Source organism: Anopheles nili, chromosome 2, assembly GCF_943737925.1.
Source record: "Anopheles nili chromosome 2, idAnoNiliSN_F5_01, whole genome shotgun sequence".
Classification (NCBI taxonomy): domain Eukaryota; kingdom Metazoa; phylum Arthropoda; class Insecta; order Diptera; family Culicidae; genus Anopheles; species Anopheles nili.
The window spans coordinates 15021266-15034198 of NC_071291.1; the positions used below are offsets into that span (position 1 = coordinate 15021266).

Below are 12933 nucleotides of genomic sequence, written 5' to 3' on the forward strand. Positions count from 1 at the left end.
CTGACTTCTTTCATTAATACTTCCCACACCACAGCGTGTTATCTCATACTAAAATGTTTCTACCGAAATGAAATTTATTCTGCGGCTGGTCTTTAAAAAAATACTTGTTCATTTTCGTTTCTTTTTGAAAACAAGGCAGCGGAGTACTTCGTATTTTCCATTATAACAGTCAATTCGAAATTATGACAACGGTATACCCGCCATTTATTGCTCTGTTCTCAAATTGTCTATGTTGATCAACACCTCAACTCGCCGCTTTAGAAGGTGTTGACATGAAAAAATAGTGTTTACTTGTTATCCATTGAATTACGGTATTTATAATACAATAATAAATTTGCTTCTGCTCTTAAAAATTCGCCTTCAGCAACATTTAAATGGATAAAGACGACTCATTTGTGGCGGGTAAGTGTGGTACATCTCATTTTGGGCTAAAATAACTATCCAAATGAGGGGGGATGGCTTTTGAGCGATGTATCTGCAGCTGCTACTCCCTCTGTGCTAACAAGAAGCAGACAAGGGTAGGAAAGAATGAAAGAGAAAAAATGTCTAAAGCAAATTATGCGTACACGGTGTAAATACGGTGCCGCGACTTGTGAGATTCTTTTTGTGTGGTAAAACTTATGCAACTTGAATTAAACTGTGCTGCAAATCGCATTTAAAACAAGTATTGTCCGTTGGATATACCGTCAGTACGCTCTATCAATAGGACGTACGGGAAAACAGCTTATAAAAAAACATATGACTAATCTGCATCACCGACGGAGCACAGGCAGCAGGTCTACGAGAACTGCGTGAATGACGGCGAACTGAATGTGAACAGTTGGGGCACCTTTGGCCGTTGCATGTGCGATAGAACCTTTAATATACTCGGACGCAATTGCACATTAACAAACAGTGTGTGAAAGATGACCTACCTTGTGCCGTTAAGGAACATATTGGACGTGTGATAAATCGTTCCAACCGACACGGTATGCCCTCCTAAGTGTGTACGCCGGTGGCGGCTTGTACACATGTTTGGCCGCATTCGTGGCTTCGATCTACGATGTAGCTTCAGTGCGGGGAGTCTAATATTTGGCAATGCTAAATAGCCTTCTAACAGAAGATTCTTTCATTCGCAGCTAACGTGGTAGATATGGACCCAAACATGACAAATCGAAGACAACAACGTACCGTAGTACTGGACGAAGGAGCACATGCTAGTACATGTTACTCCAGAGTATCTCCCCCCAAAGCAGTCATCGATAGCAGTCCACTACAGAGCGCCATGGACAAAAACAAAGAATGTATGTATCAGCGCGGCATTATGTTGTATAGTTGCTCCTTGGCTAATGGTATTTTGTTTATGTGTTTTCATATCGGCGATGATAGCACTCAAAGTGAAGTTGCAGTTACGGCGTTCCTTCGATCAGCTGGTGGAACAAGGAATAATGCCTTGTAAGTATATATGTTCTTTTTCATCATAGCGACACCTGTGAAACCAATCTCTTTCCAGTGCTCAAAACATCACCTGCAATATACGAGCAGAGCCGGCAGTTGGAGCGAGCCAAGACCGGCGATCTGTTGAAGGCAAAAATAAAAAAGCGCCCCGATCGCGTCGAGCTAGAGCAGCGCCACATTCTTGAGCAGTGTGATAGCAACATTGATCCCAGCCTAGCAGAAAAACGCCGCATGCTAGAAAAGGCCATCCTCGTGGATCAACTCAACTTAAAGATATCGCACCGGCCAGGTCCGCTGGATTTAATCGGCAAAAATATTCTTCACGTTGAGGAACCGATCGAGCGCATGGTGAAGGAGGGTTTGGTGGAATACGCTTCGACGCTGGACGAATCGAACGTTTCTGTAGCTACCCCCAACACTGTGGGTGAGGGAGAAGATTCCCTTAGCTCGGAAGGTGAATCATTACACAGCGTGGCGGTGGCGCTGGTGGGCCAACCGCTTGGCCAAGCGGGATCCGCTACTCTCTTGCAACATCAAATTCAACTGCAACCGTTGCAAACTGCATCGCCAGCTCAACAGACGCAGATTTTGGCTAGACAGCCCGAGTTTTTTACACTTGAACCGACGATCCCGATCGTCACGAACGATGGTACCGTGCTGGCCGCGATTACAACTCCCGTCGTGGCCGCGACAACCGTTGCCACCATCACGGCGGTGAAAGCTGCCAATATTGGATCCGTAGCGCATGTTCCGATGGATCAGGGCACCAGCAACAACAGTAATACAAGTAACAACTCTTCTACTGCAACTAGTACACTGCGACCCATACTGCCAACGCCAAGTGCCAACCTTAGTAACAATCTTGCTTCTGTCCGGCCGACGCTTACCATGACAACCATCCCTTCGGATATCAAACAATTGAGTGGCAACAGCAGCAACAGTTTTGCTCCCAGCAGTAGCGGTGGTGGCAAGGAAAAGCTGCCCAAAAAGAAAAGCAAATCGAAAAGCATCACAAAGGCAAAGCCTATTAAATTCCACGAATACAAGGGCCCTCCAAACGCGCACAGGGGCTCGTCATCCGCTGCAGGACATGGTTCGGGCAACTCCTCGAGTGACAGCAACTACCAGCTCATCATGCAACAGCAGTATTTACTCGAGCATCTTGAGAAGGTGTGCAAAAATCATGCCAGTGTGCCTTCACCTTCCAGCCGAGAGCAACAAGTTACAACCGACAGTGAGGATGTAGGCAACGATCAAATTTCTCACGATTCTCCTCTCGGGGCTGGCGGTGGAGGTGTGACAACGGGATCCACGCCGAGCGCGGTGGATCTTGCTGTCGAAACGCTCAACAAGTTAAAAGTATCCCAACTCAAAAAGTACTGTAAGCAGTACAACCTTGCCGTATCTGGCACTAAATCGAATCTTGTCGAACGTTTGAAACCGTATCTGAAAACAGTAGACCCACTGGTCGTACCCCTGACCGGATCACCGGCCATCGTCGGTACGAGCGGCCTCGTGAATGGGACAACAGAACCAGAGCTGGAAGATAATCTGCTAGCGGAGCAACAGAAACGAATAGCGGAACTGCAGTTGCAGCTCCAAAAGAGCCAGGAAGAGCTGCAACAGTTCCGCTCGCTGTGCAATAATCCTTTTGTCGGATCCGGAACTTCGGATCAGACAATGTTGATCAATCCGTCATCCCAAGCCTCACCGCCACCATCCACAGTGGCATCATCCCAGCAGATAAGCGCAGTTTTGGCTGCTTCCCCCTTCTCAATAGCTCCAGTCGATTCGGTCGAAACAAACTGCGGGGGAGATGGTAATGAGACTGCTCCTGATCGAGTGCCAGCCGATACGACGGTGGCGCCGTTGGAGGGCAGCTATTTTCTTGAGCGTCTCACAGGAGCTGATTCCACAACCGCCAAATACGGCGTGCACGGGCATGACATGCAGGACATTTTACATTCTGAGCACTCGAGCACGTTGCCCGTGGACCGTAGTCCAACGCATCGTCCTACGCTGGATAAAGTGCTAGGACAGGTGCAGCCAAGTATCTCCGGACTGACGATGAATGCCGACACTGGGTCGGATCGGACGGGCATGTCGTCAGTATCGGTTGGAATGGGAATGAGTTCTCTCCCTGGCACCGATATTGCTGCGAGTGTCGGTAGTTGCAATTCCAGAGTGGTTGGAGGTAACACCGTTGGAGACATGCATCATCTGTCGTTGAGCATGAAATCGGTCAATTTTGACACGGTTAATGACACCGGAGACAGCTCGATGCAACAGGACACGATTATGCTCAACGACTTTGAGGACATTGAGCTGGTGGACTTCCACATGCACTCGCTGGACAGTGATGGACCGTTTCCGATGATAACAAACCACGATCCGGATCCAAGCGGTACGGTTGGGCATGAGCCACACGGTACATTGCATGGCGAAATGGATGTAATGTGCAGTAGAGATGAATCCAACACCAGAAAACTAGTACCAACCGTGTTTTCAGACCAGCAGCAACAGCAGCAGCAACAACAACAACAGCAACATCAACAACAAAACATGCACGACGACGTGATGCACCATCCGCAACCACAGCACACGTTTTTAAATAATAACGACATCGGAAGCAGCGAATGCCTTGGTGACGGCGGTGTAGTCTTGCGGCTGGATTTGCTGCAACACAACGAACGGCAGAGGAATGCGTCTGGTTCTGGCTCTAAGCAGACACCGTTCGCCGGCCTTGATCACGGTTCTAATCAACACCTCTTACAGCAAAACCATCATCATCCCAACCTTGAGCATCATCGGCAGCTTGATGATAGCAACAATAATGTAAGCTTCGATGGGAACCAGTCTGCAATGGGATCACTTCGGTTTGCAGTGCAACAACAGCCAGTCGCAAGCAGCAGCACCAGCAGTACCAGCAGCACCAGCACTAGTCCTAGCAGCTGCTTCAAAGGACTTGGAACATTGTTATCGTCGAAGCAAGGCAGCAAACCGATTCACAGTTTAAACCTGCATCAACAGCAGCAGCAGCACCAGCAGCGTCAGCTACAGCAACGGGAACAACAGCAACATCCACATCATCAGGCTTCTTCTCATCATCTTCAACATCACAAAAATTTATTGGACCAACTTGCATCCCCATCCGCCTTCGTAAGCAGCAATAACGCCATCATTGGTGACCCAATCGATTCGTTTCAAGACAACGCGATGGATTTTGAAAGTTTGCTCACGAACGAAACCGACGGTGTGCTGGCGGCCAACAACTGCCACCGGATGATGCTTGACTGCTCCCAGGATAAGCCCATGTTCAACTACTTGCCAGAGTCGGGCATACTAGACATCTTCGATGATTGTAACGGGCACGATTACGAAATAAAGCATCTCGAGTACTAAACCGAAATAGCTACACAAGCGGTTGGAACCGTTTTTTTCGGCGGAATTAACCCTTATCTCCGCTGGGCACTTCAAATTGGTGGCATTTTATGGGGTAAACCTACTCCTACCTGCGCGTGAACGCTGCGAGCCGACGGGACTTTGTGACAGCGCCCAAAGTAGCCATTTCGGTCTTCGTATTTGTATCAAGTGCGCACGAAGCAATTTCAGGGTTTCTTCCTATGCCTTTTACCATGTTGCTAGTTTTATTAGGTGGATTATGATATCAACACTATGCAAGTAAAACGAACGGCGGAATGAAGTGGAATGGAAAACGAAATGAAAATACCAAACTACTAGCTATCGGTGCAGCGGTGCCCCCTATCTATCTTACGGTTTGTCGTAGTTCCGGATCGGGCGCGGTCATAGCATAACCCAGCTCGCGTAGGGCTCGCTTGATGTCGACAAACACGTGCGGATCCTCAATCGTCGCCGGGATGGCAATGTGTTTGTTTGCCGCCAGATCTGCCATCGCTTTGCGCAACGTTTTACCTAGAACCCAGCAAGGACATGGAAGGTACAAAACAAAAAAAAGGAGCCCAAATATTAGTGATTCCTCGTGATGGTAACGTTGCACGTGCACGGCACCATCGATCACTTACCGGATCTGGTTCGGGCAAGACTTTGTACTTGGGCGGCTAGTTTGAAGGCAGCAATTGGTCCAATCACCTCCCGGATAATGTTTATCAGTTCAACAGATATCTTGGCCGCTGGTTTGGATACGTTCGACTTGGTCACGTACAGGCAGAGTGGAATCTGGCCCTTGGTCGGTTCCGGCACACCAAAAACGGCAGCATCCGCCACATCCGGGTGCCGCAGGATGGCATCCTCGAGGCTGGAAGTTGAAATGCGATGCCCGGCAACATTTATCACGTCATCGTCACGGGCCGTTACGTAAATGTAGCCGTTTTCATCCTTGTACCCAGCGTCCATCGTGTCGTAGTAACCCTTGAAATCGTAAATACCAATGAACACCGGAGTGCTGGCGATTAGAGAAAGTGCGCCGATTGCGAGAGGTCCGTCTTACCGGAAATCGCTGGAAGTACGTCTTACGAAACAGCTCGTCACTGCGGTACAGCGTAGCCATATTGCCTGGTGGCAATGGCAGCTTCACCACGATACGTCCGAGCTCATTCGTTTTAGCCTCGCGGCCATTCCTGTCCAGCACATGGATGTCGTAGCCACAGAACGGAAGCCCTGTGGTAAATGCTGGAGTCTGCAAATTTTGCGCAAACCCGACACACGTCGCCGTGATGGCCGAACCCGTCTCCGTTTGCCACCATTGGTTCAGCACAGGTACTTTGAAGGTTTTGCGTATCCATTTCTGCAAATGAACGAGGGAAAAGCAAAGCCCATAAAGCCACCGACTGGAACAGACAAAGCGAGACTACTGAAGCTGCATGATTCAAAAAGAGCACGTGGTTTGTTCAGTCACCAAGTCCTATCTAACTTTTAAGGATAAAGACTATCTAATAGGAGACAGAAATTTGAGAAGGGAGTTTAAATTGTACATAGTGACGAGCTGCTGGTTCGGTATAGATTAAGCTTACAAAAAATACAAAACCCTGCAATGCTTAGAAACAAGCATGAGACACGAAACTAACATACCAATTTCTTTACATCTCAAATTTATGAACCATTTTGTTAAGTAATCATAATAATAAATAATCGCTTGTGATATTAAAGCTGCTTATAATAGTTCTAGTTTTTTTGTGGATTAAACAAAACTCGAAAAAGTGCTAAAGCTTTAGCGTTTCGGTTACGCAAATCGAACGTTTTGCCTCTATTCTGCATGCGTCTAGCTGCGCAACCCACTATTTCCGTAAAACCTGACGTTTCCTAACCGCTCGTACGTGGGAGTTGTTTGTTCTGTGATGCTCAGTTTTACCGCACAGCTGTTGTTGGTAAGCTCCAACAGATAGCTGCGATGTTGGGGCTAAAAATAAACCCCGTTGGGGTGGTTACGCATACACGCCTGCTCGTTGTTGCACGCCAACGTGCGCGATGCCAATCTTAGTGCTACAGAAGGAAAGGTAAAAAAAGAATCTAATATCGCAAAAGCATTGCGCTTGCTTGCATCAATTCCGGTTGCTTGGATCACGCACTGATCACAGATGACTCCCATAGATCAAATCTCAAAATTGTAATAACAGCTACATGCGAAGCAGATTCCCCATGTTTTATGCTGCGATGTTATGTTTTATGCTCCAATTGGTACTAAGCAACTTACCATCGTCTCCAGATCGCAGTGTTCACCAGCGATAAAGATAGTACGCAACGATTTGAGGCTGTACTTGCGGCCATAGGTGACATCCGGATCAACCCGTCGGATGACGCGGAATGCGGTTGGAACGGAAAACACTGCCGATACCTTGTGCTGGTCGATGATGCGGAAGTATTGTCCCGGATCGGGCGTTCGATCGGGTTTACCCTCGTACATAACGCTGGTCGCACCGTACAACAGTGGACCGTAGCAGATGTACGAATGTCCCACGACCCACCCAAGATCCGATGCGTTCCACCATACATCCGACGGCTGTAGACCGTAGATTGCGCTCATGGTGTACATCAACGTGACCAGGTGCCCTCCGATGGGTCTCTGTATGCCTTTGGGTTTGTCTGAAAGAAAAGCGCATCCACGCGATCAGTCGTAAGTTGCTTTTCGCGCAGAATTTCCCATTTCTGAGCACGTGCCTACCTGTTGTTCCAGAAGTATACAGGATGTACAACGGATCGTTCGCATCCACCGGGACACAATCGACCCCAACATCCAGCGCACTCTCCCAAGCAATGTCCAACGTCTCGTCTAGATCCGACATCAGTATGTTGGAGCGTCTGTAGATAATGTTCTTTAGCGGTTTCCAGCTCGACATCGCAACTGCCTCGTGCAGGATGTCCAGATAGTAGATGATTTTGTGCGGCTCGATTCCGCAGTTGGCCGCAATGATGACCTTCGGTTCGGCATGCTCTATTCGCGTGCACAACTCGCTGGCGGCAAACCCTAAAATATCGCGACCACAATCGCGTCAATTTACGTTACTTTCCCGTACAAACAGATACACAAAAAAAACATCTCCTCCAAACGGTCCCCCTACCTCCGAAAACTACGGAATGAACAGCACCTAGACGGGCTGTTGCCAGCATGGCGATAATGGCCTCGGGTATCAGTGGCATGTAAATCACAACCCGATCACCCTTTTGCACACCCAACTTCCGCAAACCGCCCGCCAACCGCGACACCTTTAAAGGGAAATCACTTATAAGTGCACGCGTTCGCTTCCGGTGCCCTTCGGTGCCGGGACAGATCAGGGAAAAAGCTTACCTTATCATAAAGCTCGTTGTACGTTACATGACGCACAGTGTTGGTTGTCGGGCTGTCGTGGATAAGGGCGACTTTGCTACCCTTGTTAGCCAGTACATGCCGGTCGACCGCATTGTAGCATGCGTTCAATTTTCCACCCACATACCTAGGATAGGATAAGAAGAAGAAAAAAAGACATAGACAAAGTTGAGGGTGTTTGCATGACGTGCACAGCGTCGCAGGATCTAGGGTGCATCTGCAGCTAAAGTCGAAACATAAATATCCCGCTTTGGTTTTTTTCCGGCCACATGTTGCGTTTTTTTGCGCATCCAACTCTCAGGACGAACATAATTTAACCATTGTCCTCATTTTCATATAGAGTGATAAAATTCGCCTCCACCGTTTGCATTGAAGCTGGTTGGCGTTTAGATAATGTGCGTGCATAAAACATGTCTGCACGTATGCAAAACCAAGCCAGCTAAAAAAAAAGTGGATGAAAAAAGGACGAGATAAAAGCACAATGGCTGGGGGTGGCCGCTGTCAACGCGTCCGTACGCATTATGAGAGGCACACTGCCGTAGACTATTGTGGGCACCAGGCTGATGGATATTGATGGCGTCTTGCGGAAAGTTTATTATCGATGCTGCCCAGGGGAACTCTCCTTGTCGGTGGTGCAGGAGAGTGAGACGTGCAGTATGACTAATGTGGGAATGATTTATGAGCCTGTATTAAAATAAGCTTGCCAGCGAAAACCAGCTGATGTGGTGCATGAATTCAAAAGGATTTTAGGGTAGTCCTTAGAAACGTTTGTTGGATGTACTCAAAGTCCAACATATGGATCTTAAGCTCTGGGATCACTTCTTTCGAAAGCCAGGATCTAAATCTAAGGATATCTAGCGTCATTCAAACGGCAATGTTCACTTGCAGGTTTCTTAAACAGATAGGAACCGAGGTAAATGGTGTCCGTAAAAGCACAGGACCCTTGATTGTCATAGTCACAAAAGAAGCGCATCTTGTTCTGAAGCAAACTCCACGGATAGTGCACACCATATTCACGCGATATTTACCACGCTGTGAAGGGACTGTTGCTATCATCCAGCACTTGCGTCCACGGCTGATCCCAGTCGATGAGCTGGTTCGCCAGATCACCCCAAAACGATTCCGGCTGCTCCAACGACTGACAGTACGCCTCCATATAAAGCGGGTTCACAACTTCCGACCTGCTAGAGCACGCGGACACTTGGGTGACACTATTGGACGGGGTCGGTTGGTCCATGATCAGCAGATTGTGTGGAAAATCGCGCACGTCTATCGAAACGATCAACCCACCGCAAAAGCTGCAGACTACACTCGAACTAGACAGCACACGACGAGATCGGTGTTGATCTGACGAAAGGCTATCACAGGGAAGCTTTAAAAAATTGCGCGTACAATTTCTGTAGATCCGGACACTACTTCCTTCCCGATTCGGCAAACACGGATTGCGATGGTTCTGTCCGATCGACGGCACACGACGTACTGATGTACGACATCGCTCCGGTCAGAAACAGGAAGGTGTTCCTGCTCACCACGCCAGACCTCCGGTGAGTTGGCCATCGATATTTCGACAGTTCTAGCCGCAAACCTGTGGTAGAACCCTGAGCTGCCCGATCGTCACCAGGGACCGTCGAGAGTGGTTGGAGCGCGGTGCTGCGTATTTGCAGCAACGATAATGTATACCATAACCTTTGCTTTGCTTTACGTACCGAACGCTAGCAGGCAATATAAATCAGTGATCCTGCTTCGCATTTTCCACTCCCCCCGCTCATGGCACTGGACAGGGCGGAACTGGGCAGTGTTAAATAGCTAAGCACTTCCAAGTAGTTCGGCAGCAAAGCAAAGGTTATGGCATACATTATCCCTGTGGCAAATACGCAGCACCGCACCCCAGCGACCCTTCGGGGAAGCACCACCCGGTTGGCCATCGTCCAGCTCATGGTTGTGGCGAGTTTGTGGCAGACCCTGTCGAAATATCGATGGCCAACGCTTCGGAGGCCTGCCCCAGCGGCTTACGGTTCGGGCGAAAGGTCATTGAGCACCCGTATTGGACGCCTTCGGTGATGACTGCTTGTGGCCCGCGCGGTTGACTATTTATCGGTCAGGGCGATCCACGATCGGAAAGAATCTTCTTTGGTTGGTTGGTGTTTTTTTTGCATTTTTTTTTCTCGTTCTTACCCTAGAAGCAACTATCTTGGACAATTGGTGCGGATTTAGTGGTCTTTGCTGCTCGTGACAAAATGTCGTCATGAAAGTCCACTGGTAAATGCACCGCATGGAGCCGCCCAGTTCGTTATGCGGGAGCTTTTTTTTATAAACATCGCTTTCACCTATACCACGTGACAGCCGACCTGGGGTTACGTTTAAAAGTATCATTCAACTTTTACCCAAAACAGGCACGTTCAAAGTCGATTCCAAAACTGAAGGTGTTTGTTGCGCTTGTGGTTGTGGGTTTTTTTTTGTTGAAATTTTTAATTATAACAGCAAATTAAAACGTATCATGCATGCGTTTGTTGCATAGCTTTACTATACGTTAGTTTTTTTTCTTTCAAATTCCCTTAAAATATTGTCTTTTTTCAATAGTATGTTCTGGTTCAATGCAGTGATTGTTTGAAATTTGGGAAAATTATCGTAGGTTTCAACCACGTTTCAACAACATTAAAGGGCAAGAAGGAGCACAACCATACGTAGGAGTTGTCGAACGCTTCGAGCAGCAGCATTTAATGAAATTTGAAAAATTAATCACAATCTCCCATAATCGTTTCACATTCCACTAGAAAATGAAGTCAACCGATTCCTTCGGACACACATTATGTCTCATTCGTTCGTGCGTCTAACTATCCTTATTTTCTTCGCATTTTCCTCGAAACCATTGCGCTCAAACAATGCAGAAGCAGGACCATATCGTCCAGGCACCTTGGGGACAATGGTGCGGGATTTCTAATATAACACGGGTGGAGGAGGAGAGCGGGGAAAAAGGCTGAAGAGGGGGAGGACATTGCAAACAGCGAGCACATGGAGGAAAATGATGACGAGCTCCCCGATTACTAACCGCCTACTTGTACGCGTTATTGAAGATGGAATCTTTTCTGCGCCGTCGCAGCTGACCATACGACCCTGCCCGGGTGAAATTCGTATAAAATCCAGAGCCTTGCAGCATTGCTGGAAGAGTCTGTTACACATTGATCAGCGCACAGGATCGCTCCGGTAGCCGTACGTGAAGTGATCACTTTTTGTCACCAACAAAAACCGTTGTGATTTGAAAGTATTTTACACCCTGTGGATTCCAAAATGTTGAGGTAATTTGCCGTTCTGAGGAAACAGTTTAAATTTCGCCATGTTAAAGACATTATTGTGCAATACTGTAGAATATAAAACTCTTTTCTATTATTGAGAGCTAAGAAGAGGCAATCTGAGGTTTAAAAAATTTAAACACTCTCCTTAATTGTGTCAGTTATAGAAGCGTTTATAGTATTTTTGAATTTTATAAGGAGATAAACTTTAGCTGTTTTTTATACGAGTTAGGTATACAAACTGCATCAGCTTGTTATCACTATTGAATCGCTGTTGCATGGATTTCAGATAAAATAATTATGCGCTCGTGACACGTCGATCGTTACGCCATATGACTAGTCTAGTTTTCGTACATGAAATGTCGTTTAGCCGTTGATTCAAATATTTGCATATCGACCTGTTGTATTTACTCTTGCAGCCAACAAATTTCCTCCCTAAAAGCAGTTACGTGTATGGTGCTGTTGCTGTCGATAGTGTGCTCTCTGGTGGCAGGCTCCGCCATGCCGCCACTTTGTGAGAATAGACTAATTGAGGAGTTGCCACCAAAGTTCCGGAAAGTGTGTGCAGCACTAGAAAATTCTAACCAGTTTGCAGAAGCTCTAAACGCCTACATACGAAAAGAGGCAGCTGGTAATGGTAGAGTTTTTTGTTGTTTAACCATTCATACACGAGTCTCTTATCTGATCTGTTAATGATGTAAACATTTTCCAGCTTTTCTTTATCTGGATGACGACATGCTGGTACCTGGGCAGAATGGAAAGCGAACGGACGTTGACCACGTGTTTTTGAGGTTCGGTAAACGGCGCTAAACTGTTCGGCTTTGCTATCGATTTTATCAATCGACTGTCTTGATGTACGACGCACAGCGAACGGAATCATTGAACACAAATATGGTGTAAATTGTATGATTGTACGACACATTCTTGAAGGAGAATACTGCAAATCGATGGAAGTCTTATTCATATAGCTATCTGCGCGAGGAACGGCATGGTTTTTATGTTTATCTTGAGTAGTTTGCACAATTCGAACTGAGCTCCCCATTCCCAGACAGTGGTGCGGTCAATATGTAATATAAATAACAGTATCAAGCATCTAGTCAGAATATAGAAATGCTACGAGAAGAAGGTGATTGAATGTATTCATATTGTGATTCAAATCATCAAACATGTCACAATAGGTTCCATGATTACATTCAAAAAAGCACGTATTGTAACGAAACAACTTTGTGAAATAAAATTGAAATATTTTATGACACACATTGCGTAGTAGTATTATATTCGGTCTAATTACTTACCTTGCTGAACATGAGTTCGAAGCCTTACATGTTCCAGTAATAAAACTCTGCGATCCTTAGTCAACGCCAGGATGAGAGATTCGTCAAACTATCCTTCACAGCCTATGGTAATTTTAGGAAAGTAATAGTT

General features: G+C 46.9%; 3 protein-coding genes across 4 annotated transcripts; 2 read left to right on the forward strand and 1 right to left on the reverse strand.

Annotated features, from left to right (window-relative positions):
• Positions 1–374: 374 nt before the first annotated feature.
• On the forward strand, positions 375–4839 carry LOC128730440 (epidermal growth factor receptor substrate 15 homolog). Its single transcript, XM_053823489.1, has 4 exons — positions 375–402; positions 1119–1283; positions 1369–1434; positions 1493–4839. The coding sequence occupies exons 1-4, from the start codon at positions 375–377 to the stop codon at positions 4837–4839; spliced, it is 3606 nt and encodes a 1201-aa protein (XP_053679464.1).
• A 364-nt stretch (positions 4840–5203) lies between these two features.
• On the reverse strand, positions 5204–9455 carry LOC128731579 (acyl-CoA synthetase short-chain family member 3, mitochondrial). Its single transcript, XM_053824709.1, has 8 exons — positions 9247–9455; positions 8201–8345; positions 7974–8118; positions 7577–7879; positions 7109–7497; positions 5906–6202; positions 5481–5826; positions 5204–5370 (listed from the first exon to the last, which is right to left on the reverse strand). The coding sequence occupies exons 1-8, from the start codon at positions 9453–9455 to the stop codon at positions 5204–5206; spliced, it is 2001 nt and encodes a 666-aa protein (XP_053680684.1).
• Positions 9456–11391: 1936 nt separating this feature from the next.
• On the forward strand, positions 11392–12755 carry LOC128731615 (dromyosuppressin). Of its 2 annotated transcripts, none has more exons than XM_053824747.1 (3): positions 11392–11514; positions 11928–12145; positions 12221–12755. In XM_053824747.1, exons 1-3 carry the CDS (start codon positions 11507–11509, stop codon positions 12316–12318), a joined length of 324 nt encoding a protein of 107 aa, XP_053680722.1. In that variant the 5' UTR covers positions 11392–11506; the 3' UTR covers positions 12319–12755. The 2 variants fall into 2 exon arrangements, with proteins under 2 accessions (XP_053680722.1, XP_053680723.1); XM_053824748.1 differs by having other exon boundaries at positions 11928–12139.
• Positions 12756–12933: the final 178 nt, after the last annotated feature.

What these genes read in the sequence shown, in the direction of transcription:
- LOC128730440 (XM_053823489.1), top strand. Translation starts at nt 375, where the DNA reads ATGGATAAAGACGACTCATTTGTGGCGG. An exon ending in AGACGACTCATTTGTGGCGG is followed by an intron (nt 403 to 1,118) that starts GTAAGTGTGGTA and finishes TTTCATTCGCAG; the next exon opens with CTAACGTGGTAGATATGGAC. An exon ending in GGAACAAGGAATAATGCCTT is followed by an intron (nt 1,435 to 1,492) that starts GTAAGTATATAT and finishes ATCTCTTTCCAG; the next exon opens with TGCTCAAAACATCACCTGCA.
- LOC128731579 (XM_053824709.1), bottom strand. Translation starts at nt 9,455, where the DNA reads ATGGACCAACCGACCCCGTCCAATAGTGTCACCCAAGTGTCCGCGTGC. An exon ending in ACAACGAGCTTTATGATAAG is followed by an intron (nt 8,119 to 8,200) that starts GTAAGCTTTTTC and finishes TTCCCTTTAAAG; the next exon opens with GTGTCGCGGTTGGCGGGCGG. An exon ending in CGTACTTCCAGCGATTTCCG is followed by an intron (nt 5,827 to 5,905) that starts GTAAGACGGACC and finishes TACGATTTCAAG; the next exon opens with GGTTACTACGACACGATGGA.
- LOC128731615 (XM_053824747.1), top strand. An exon ending in AAAAGAGGCAGCTGGTAATG is followed by an intron (nt 12,146 to 12,220) that starts GTAGAGTTTTTT and finishes AACATTTTCCAG; the next exon opens with CTTTTCTTTATCTGGATGAC.